This window comes from Ochotona curzoniae, unplaced genomic scaffold, assembly GCF_017591425.1.
Source record: "Ochotona curzoniae isolate NIBS_2020 unplaced genomic scaffold, NIBS_Ocur_1.0 contig_2723, whole genome shotgun sequence".
Lineage (NCBI taxonomy): Eukaryota > Metazoa > Chordata > Mammalia > Lagomorpha > Ochotonidae > Ochotona > Ochotona curzoniae.
In genome coordinates, this window is record NW_024465573.1 from 1,581,018 (window position 1) to 1,590,522 (window position 9,505).

At 39.3% G+C, this 9,505-nt stretch overlaps 2 protein-coding genes across 3 annotated transcripts; both read right to left on the minus strand.

Moving 5' to 3' along the window:
• Positions 1–1,012: 1,012 nt before the first annotated feature.
• Positions 1,013–2,118, minus strand: LOC121154029 (olfactory receptor 8G1-like). 2 transcript variants are annotated; one of them, XM_040976780.1, is made up of 2 exons: positions 2,109–2,118; positions 1,013–1,938 (listed from the first exon to the last, which is right to left on the minus strand). In XM_040976780.1, exons 1-2 carry the CDS (start codon positions 2,113–2,115, stop codon positions 1,013–1,015), a joined length of 933 nt encoding a protein of 310 aa, XP_040832714.1. In that variant the 5' UTR covers positions 2,116–2,118. The 2 variants fall into 2 exon arrangements, with proteins under 2 accessions (XP_040832714.1, XP_040832713.1); XM_040976779.1 differs by lacking the exon at positions 2,109–2,118 and having other exon boundaries at positions 1,013–1,945.
• Positions 2,119–7,805: 5,687 nt separating this feature from the next.
• On the minus strand, positions 7,806–8,756 carry LOC121154030 (olfactory receptor 8G5-like). Its single transcript, XM_040976781.1, has one exon. The coding sequence runs from the start codon at positions 8,754–8,756 to the stop codon at positions 7,806–7,808; it is 951 nt and encodes a 316-aa protein (XP_040832715.1).
• Positions 8,757–9,505: the final 749 nt, after the last annotated feature.

A 9,505-nucleotide genomic window follows, 5' to 3' on the forward strand; every position in this document is an offset into this window, starting at 1 on the left:
AATATGAAAAGAATCATGGAGAAATCAAAGGAAGAACTCCAAATGTCAAGTAATTTACATGTAGAACCAACAGTCCAGATAAGACGTTGTAATTATTCCTGATCCTCAACTCATATCTTTAGAAACATCTCATTCAGAGGTAATAAACAAAAATTAATAAAATAGCTTAAACTAGCCTGATTGAAACATCATCAAATGAGCAAATATTTGCTTTAAAATTCCTCTGAGGTAAAGAGAAGAGGGACGAACAACTTATGCAATGAATAATGAAAGAACAACAACAAAAGTCTCTGTTTTTGGCTACAATAAGTACATCCAGGTACATAAGGAACAAAGAATTCCAAATGGCAACTAGAAAATCTTTCTTACAATAGCACATTATTGTCAAACTATGAAAAATAAAAGATGAGTAACAGAAAAAAAATGTTCAATTGTAGGTTAGCAACTCCCAACTAGAGTAGTGATTAAACGCCCAGGATAAACCTTGCTGTGCAATAAAAGTTTTCAATGTTTTGGAACAAAATACTTGCAAATAGAGTTCTGTACCCAACAATGCTACCCACCAATATCTGCTGGCCATTGCATCGCTGGGTATATTTTCAGAGGAAGTCAACCCAATGTGTCAGAGCATGACCTGCACTCTCATGTTTGTTGCAATGTTTTGTCTCATGTTTTTCACAATAGGAGAGATGTGGCATCAATGTATCAGTGTCCATCAGGAATACATAGAGAAAGGAGAAATACATATAGATACATGTTATTATTAAGCCCTAGAAAAGGGAATTCTATCAGATAAGCATGAACAAAACTGTACTACATAAACTAAACTAGTCACATACAAATAAATGTTTTATGAACCCACATATGTGCTAGCTATCTCTAAATCTCAAATAACTATCAAATGAATCTAAAAAGACAAAAATTATGAATGAATCTTTACCAAGATGTTTAATTCATGTATTATAACATTCAATCACATAAGCTCAATAAAATAATCTTCCTATTAGAACTTTCACAATGATGCTTTCATTATCATTTTCTTTAAAGCAACACTGACATCCTTATTGCGAAGGCTGTAAATGAGGGGGTTCAACATAGGAACAACAATAGTATAAAACACAGAGGACACTTTGCCTTGGTCCATGGAGTTGACAGATGATGGCTGCAGGTACATAAATGCTGCAGAGCCATAGAAGATCACAACTGTCATTATGTGGGAGCTGCAAGTGCTGAAGGCTTTGAGCCTGCCCTCAGCGGAGCGAATACGGAGGATGCTGCCAATGATGAAGATGTAGGAACTAAGGATGGCCAAGGTAGGGATGAAAACATTCAGTGAAGCAATACACAGAATCAGTAATTCATTGACAAAGGTACTGGAACAGGAAAGTTGTAGCAGTGGAAGAAGATCACAGAAGTAATGGTTGATCACACTGAGATGGCAAAAATGAACATTACACATGCAGCCTGTGTGAATTGCTGCATAAACCACACCTATAGTGTACACTCCTAGAATCAGGGAAACACAGACCTGATGAGACATGGTGACACTGTAAAGCAAGGGGTTACAGATGGCAACATAGCGATCATATGCCATTGCAGCCAGCATGTAACACTCTGCATTAGCAAAAACCAGGAAGAAGTACAGCTGAGTCATGCATTGTGGATAGGAGATGATGTTTTTCTCTGCCACAAAGTTGACCAGCATTTTAGGGATAATGACAGTGGATTGGCAGAGGTCAATGAAGGACAGACTGCCGAGGAAATAGTACATGGGAGTGTGCAGGTGAGAGCTGAGTGCAATCAGTATGATCATGCCCAGGTTGCCGACCACAGTGACTGAGTAGATTCCTAGGAAGAGGAGGAAGAGGGGCAGCTGGAGCTCTGGTTGTTCTGAGAGCCCAGCCAGGATGAATTCCTTCACTGTGGAGTGATTCCCTGCTGTCATTGTTTGTCAGTTTATGAAGAGAAATGTGAAAACTTGTCAGAAGTAAAGAGCCTGGATCTTCTTCCAGGTTCCCACTTGGATAGTGTAGCTCCTGGAAATAGCACTATCACTTTCATCAATGAGCTCAGCCTAAATCCTGCCTCATCTCTCCAAGATCAAAAACTTATCATTGAAACAATTCACAGAAATATTCTCTAGTTTTGGTAGGAAAAATATTTCATTTAGTTGGTCCTCTTATTGCCAGCATATTGTTCTTCTGTTCCCAAGTAAAAATCACCTTTTTTTTTTTGAGAGTCTCTTTTTTCGTCTCACTACAGATTTTTTAATAAAATAGAGAAATATTCCTTAAAATCCAAAAGGAAGGCAACATACATAATCATTTCAGTTTGTTGTATAATGCCATATTTTTTTTATGTCACTCTCGACAAAGAAAATTAGTATGAATAGCCTAGTAATTGTGAATATTCTCTTGGCACACTAGATTTTATTATGATAAGCCACTTAGTGAACATGGGATATCTAATATTTTTGTCGTGCCTAATGTCCTTGCATTAATATTAACATATTATCACTCAATTCTTTTTGGTTCATATGTTTTAAACTTTTTCCATTTCATTTCTCTCCCCTGGGATCTTCCATGGGCTCAGTTACAAAGCTTTTTGTAATACACCATGAATGCATTGTTGAAAAATAGGTTCACATAAACATAAAACAATATCCGTTAACATCAAGTAATGAGGAACATGTATAACAAAATATATTGAACACTTTATGCTGAGGTTTTTAAATAATCACGATACAAATTAGAAACATTCCTAATAAGGACTTACCATTATTCATTATTAAGTTAATATTGTAGGGATATTAAGTCTCTCCTCAAAATGACTATTTTCAAGTTAATAAAATACCTGGTTAAATATCTAGACAGATAAGCAAAGACAGCATTAAAATCCTGAATGGATAATTTGTCTACTTGTGGTCATCAGAATTTGCATAAAATGTAGCCTGACATTAGGATACTGATGACTAAAATGCAACAAATGTAAGATTCTGTGAACTCAACCCGGTACCAAAATGTCCTATCCATTACACACTGGAATCCTTTCCCTTGAATCTGTCCTATTCAGCATTCATATGCAGGGTAATTTAGTAAACGCCTTACTTTCTGGAATACAGCATTTTTTGAATCAGGACATTTTATGTCAAACGCAAATTCTTAATATTATAGGCAGCATAGACTCATTAAGGAGAATAATGTTGAATGGTGCAGTATAGTCAGAAGCTGAACAAAAAGAGTGGGTTTTGTTGTTGCTGCTTTTAATTCAGGGAATTCCCAATGTGATTCATCATCAGAATTCCTTGAGGATATTATTTATTAAAAGTAATTAATACCAAGATATAAACACATATTTTTTTAAAGAAAAGGTTTCTGAGTAACTCTCCCTATGCGTTTTAGTCATATCCCTGAGAGATAAATTAATACCTTCTGAATAAACATTTTCTATGCTGCTCCTCTGAAAAGTCACTGTTCGGGCCCGGCGCAGTGGCGCAAGTGGTTAAGGTCCTCGCCTAGCACGCCCGGGATCCCATATGGGCGCCGGTTCTAATCCCGGCAGCCCCGCTTCCCTTCCAGCTCCCTGCCTGTGGCCTGGGAAAGCAGCAGAGGACGGCCCAAAGCTTTGGGAGCCTGCACCCGCGTGGGAGACCCGGAAGAGGCTCCTGGCTTCGGATTGGCATAGCATCGACCGTTGCGCTCACTTGGGGAGTGAAACATCGGATGGAAGATCTTCCTCTCTGTCTCTCCTCTCTGTATATCTGCCTTTCCAATGAAAAAATAATAAAAATAAATCTTTAAAAAAAAAAAAGAAAGAAAAGTCACTGTTCTAAATAATTTCTTCCTATACTATTTCTAAAATGATCAATTTTGTGACTTATATTCATATGCTACTTGTGAAGTTAGTTTTATTAAGCCAGTTATATTCCTCTTTTTCCTTTCAGATATTTAAAATCCTATTCTATTTAGATAGCTTCTCAGAATTTAAAAATACCTTAAAATGCACCTGGAGATGTTTTATGTAAAACTTTTATTTGTTTAGGAGAGATTTCCTTAGCTAGTATGAGAGCTTGTGACTCAGAGTCTCACATGATGTGAAAATGTCTGTTCCTTCTATAAAAATGAAAATAAAACAAAATCAAGATAAAATTATCAAACTCATCCCCTCCCTCTCCTTCCCTCCTCTCCCTTCCTCTGCCTTCCCTTTCTCTCCTCTGCCTTCCCTTCTCTCTCCTCTCCTCTCCTACCCTCCCCTCCCCTCCCCTCCCCTCCTCTTTCCTCTCCTCTCCTCTCCTCTCCTCTCCTCTCCTCTCCTCTCCTCTCCTCTCCTCTCCTCTCCTCTCCTCTCCTCTCCTCTCCTCTCCTCTTTATTGCAAAGGCTCTCTTGTAATTTTGTATGAATAAAATAATTGTGTGAAGGACAACAATTTTCCTTGGTCCATGGAGATGACAGGTGATGGCTACAAGTACAAGAATTTAGTAGATCCAAAGAGGAAAACAGAGATGCATGAGCTGCTGAGAGAGAATTCTGGATATCCTTTATAAATCTCATATCACAGGAGACACATAATGCAAGTATCTCTTAATCTCAAGTCCAGCAAAATGGCTCAATTGGCTAATCATCTGCCTTCAAGACCTGGTGTCCCATACGGGCACTGGTTCATGTCCTGGCTGCTCCACTTCCCATCCAGCTCCCTGCTAATGACCTAAGAAAGCCCTTGGTGGTGACAGAAAGCCTTGGGACTCTGTACTCATGTGGGAGATCTGGAAGAAGTGGCTGGCTCCTGACTCCAGAATGGCTCATCTCTGCCTGTTTTGATCATTTAAGGAGTTAACCAGTATGTGGAAGATCTTTGTGTTTCTCCTTCTCTCTGTAAATCTGCATTTCCAATTAAAATAAATAAATCTGCCACTTCTCTGTAAAAGCAGAGTTTGGATGATGAAGACAGCTGCTACTTCCCATTCAGCTCCCTACTTGTGACCTGGGAAACCAGTCAAGGATGGTCCAATACCTTGGGACCCTGTACTTTCATGGGAGACCTGGAGGAAGCTCCTGGCTCCTGACTTCGGGTTGACTCAGCTCCAGCCATTGTGGCTGCTTGGGGAGTGAACCATCAGACAGAAGATCTTCCTCTCTATCTCTCCTCCTCTCTGTATATCTGACTTTGCAATAAAAATAAATAAATCTTTTTTTAAAAAAAGTCCCAACTCAAATTAGCTAAGAATTTGGCATCTTTGTCTCTTTCCACTTTCCATCAGTAGGCATCTGGATCAGAAGTGGGCAGCCCGCTCTAGAACTGGCACTTCTGTGGCATTCTGGTCCTGCAGGCTGAGGATTCGCATGTTGAGCCTCTGTATAGGCCCTCTCTGTTTTCATTTTAACATATTTCAAATATATGTCAGATTTCTTTCTAGATTCCTATGAAGTGGATTGATATATAAACACTTTCACCTTCCCATGTAGATTACATATGAAAATGTGCAGGAGAAGAAAGTACTATGAAAGTGTTATTGGGAAAGTGTGCTTATTGCAGTGATGTTTCAAATACATGGATACTACTTTAGGAGTGAGGAAAGTGTCTGCTAGAACAGCAGCCTCGGTGGCCTGGAGATGCAGTGCTGGGACTCAAGATGTTGTCTCTGGCAAATGTTGGCATTTACAAGATGGATAAACCCTGGGGACATCATGCTAAATAAATAAAGATAAATATTTCCTCCTCTTGGTTGTATGTGGAACTAAAAATGTAAGAATCACAGAGGCACAATTAGAATGAGCATTAGAAGAGGCTGGTGATAGCCCAGAAATTCAGGGTGGATTTTATGCCAATGACACAATACTAATCTCACAGAGTAATAAATGCAAGATATAAATTTTTGCAAAGCAATAGTAATTGTTCAACAATTTTCTGTGCTTTGAAAATTCCTAAAAGAATTATTTAAGTGCATGGTGCAATGGCCTGGCAGCTTAAGTCCTTGTCTTCATGCGCCTGGATCCCATATGGGCACTAGATCTAATCCTGGCAGCCTGGCGTAGCATTCCAGCTCCCTGCTTGTGGCCTGGGAAAGCAGTCGAGGATGACCCAAAGCCTTGAGACACTGCACGCATGTGGGAGACCCAGACGAAGTTCCTGGCTCCTGGTTCCTGGCTTCTGATCGGCTCAGCTCCAGCCATTGTGGTCACTTGGGGAGTGAATCATTGGACGGAAGATCTTCCTCTCTGTCTCTCCTCCTCTCTGTATATCTGACTTTGCAATAAAAATAAATAAATATTTTGAACTGTATCATAAAATGATAACAATAGGTGGGTGTGTTAACTATCATTCCGCATTGCATGCACACATCGAAGCATTACAATATTCATCTGTTAATTAAAAATAAAAATTAAGGAGTGCATATGGATCTTTGTTAACAGCAATGTGTTAATATTGAAGCATTAGTTATAACCAATGTAACACACTAAGATGTTAGTAAAAGGTAGTAATAGGTGTGGGTAAATAACTATTTAGCCTCATCAAACTATTCCAACCATATAAAGGAGCACAAAGATCCGACATCAATTAAAATATAAGAAAATCTCAGTGCAAAATTGAAGTAATACTACCAAGGCAAGGGAAGGATTAACAAATATGCAGGAGGTTGTCATGAGAGACAGAAGCTGTGAAGCAGGCAATCGGAGGAATCAATATCATTGACAAAAAAAAGGATCGTTTAAATCTTTAGAAATCCCAGGGCATATAGTCTTTCAGAGCACTGGCTCTCTGTCCTCTTCAGTTAAAGCTTTAGAAAAATTAAAATTAAATAATCAGAGAGCACTGAACACATTCAAGAAGCTATGCAAATGAGACACTAGCCAGAAAGTTAATGACTGCCATGGACAGGAGGAAGATAGGGAAGGAGGGAAGTAACGAAGGAAGGAAGGGATGGAGAGAGGGAGAGACTGAGGGAGGAGAGTAGAAAGGAAGGAAGGAATTAAGAGAGGAAGCTATGAAGGAAGGAAGGAGGGAGGGAGAGAAGGAGAGACTGAGGAAGGGAGAGTAAAAGTAGTGGATTAAGAAGGCAGGAAGGAATGAATAGAGGCAGGAGAAAAAGAAATATACTTACCAGCACCCAGGATATAACCTATCTAAATAAAATTGAAATTTCTTCTATGCCACCTTGGCAGACATAATTTAATGTCCTGGGTAGGGTTTCAGTGTTTTGAAGCTCTAGGCATCAGTTTAGCTCATTATTCATCATGTTGGTCCTTTATATTTCAAAATCTGATTAAGATGTTTTGTCTCTCACACTGTATTCTAGAGCTAACATATGAATTAGACTTGCTAAATAGGCTCCTTGGTTTCTGAAAGAGAATATTTGGAAATTCCTTAGGGTTGGCAAAAAAAGGAATACAATGATAATGCAGTGGTATATTATGGGAACTTTTTTTAGTTAGAGAAATGTAGCAAGCTATAAATAACAGGCACACTATTGATGTATCATGGTGTGTTTTGAGTGGACAGAAGAAGACTGCCACTGTTGGAAGGTGATGTGTTCCTGATGTTGAGGACTATGTTTCAGCTGTATGGAGAAGGGGGCAAGGCAATGAAAATGGCTACAGTGGGTCATGCATCTGCGTTAAAATATTTATCCAAATTTATAAATCAAAGGCAAAAAAAGACAAAACCCATAGGAGAATGGAAATAAAAAGACAAGGGAATTGGAAATAATATCAACAGAATTCATCAAAAGAAGCATGTTATCATGTATTAACTTGAGATACAGTAATTGATGCAATGTTATTTGCAAAAATTTAAATCTAAGGAAGCATCACATAATTTGTGCTGATAGGTAATTTGCTTTTTCTCTTATTTTTTTCATGGCAATATGAACGTCCTTGTTTCTCTGGCTGTAGATCAGAGGGTTCAGCATCGGCACAATGATAGTATAAAACACAGAGGACACTTTGCCTTGATCCATGGAGTTGACAGATGATGGCTGCAGGTACATAAATGCTGCAGAACCAAAGAAAACAGCAACAGCTGAAATGTGGGAGCTGCAAGTGCTGAAGGCTTTGAGCCTGCCCTCAGTGGAGCGAATACGGAGGATGCTGCCAATGATGAAACTGTAGGAACTAAGGATGGCCAGACTGGGGGTAAGGATATTAATTCCACTAAGGGTGAGAATCAGTAATTCATTTACATAAGTACTAGAGCAAGAGAGATTTAGGATGGAAATAAGATCACAGAAATAATGGTTGATCACACTGAGATGGCAGCAATATACTTGAAACAAACAGCCTGTGTGTGCGGATGCACAAATCACACTTATTATATACACTCCTAGCATCAAGGAAACACAGACCTGATGAGACATGGTAACATTGTAAAGCAAGGGGTTACAGATGGCAACATAGCGATCATAAGCCATTGCACCCAGCATGTAACACTCTGAAATGGCGAAAACCAAGAAGAAGTACAGCTGAGTCATGCATTCTGGATAGGAGATGATGTTTTTCTCTGCCACAAAGTTGACCAGCATTTTAGGGATAATGACAGTGGATTGGCAGAGGTCAATGAAGGACAGACTGCCGAGGAAATAGTACATGGGAGTGTGCAGGTGAGAGCTGAATGCAATCAGTATGATCATGCCCAGGTTGCCGACCACAGTGACTGAGTAGATTCCTAGGAAGAGGAGGAAGAGGGGCAGCTGGAGCTCTGGTTGTTCTGAGAGCCCAGCCAGGATGAATTCCTTCACTGTGGAGTGGTTTCCTGCTGCCATTGTTTCTGTTCAATTCCTGACTGGGAAAAAGGAAAATAAGATTATTTTTTGAGACTTCATTGCTATTTCCCTAGGAGGGGATATTTTGTTTTTTTTTTTTTTTAGTACTTGTGATCATTTTAGTTTGAATGTGTTAACCTAGTGTAAATTATGTCAATTCTACCTTGATTTATTTTTGTTCACACATTTAACAAGTACTATTTATTTACAAATATTTTACCCATGTGTATTACTGTAATTGAAATCATAGGCAGTGTCGAATTGTGTCTTAATGCTCTTCAAACCCATATTTCTAAGCCAAGACTTAACTGCCTAAATACATAGAGATCCCATGTAACAAATTAATTTGGCTGAGCGAGGACTTGGAGAAAGCAACCCTGTCTAAACGCACTAACTTTTCACAACCTGGAGCTAACTGCTGGCAGGTGCACCTCTGTTGTCAGCTTCTTAAATATTTCTGTATGTCAGCACTAAGGGCTTCTGCACCAAAACCTCTGGTTTCCAAATGCTGTTACTAAAGTGAAATCATGCCTACAACCATTTTGGAGCGAGCTTTCACCTGGAGTGATTCACAATCACCTGGTTTGTGGCTTGTGAACCAAGTATTTCTGCTTTCTCGTGATGTTGTGGGGGTAGATGAGCGATAGTTGCATCTTCCAGCCTTAATGCCACTCCATGTGCTCTGGGTGTGACATCATCACTCACTGATGATCTGATGTATGTAAAATAGCCACTCCTTGCCATGGCTT

What these genes read in the sequence shown, in the direction of transcription:
- LOC121154030 (XM_040976781.1), bottom strand. Translation starts at nt 8,756, where the DNA reads ATGGCAGCAGGAAACCACTCCACAGTGAAGGAATTCATCCTGGCTGGG.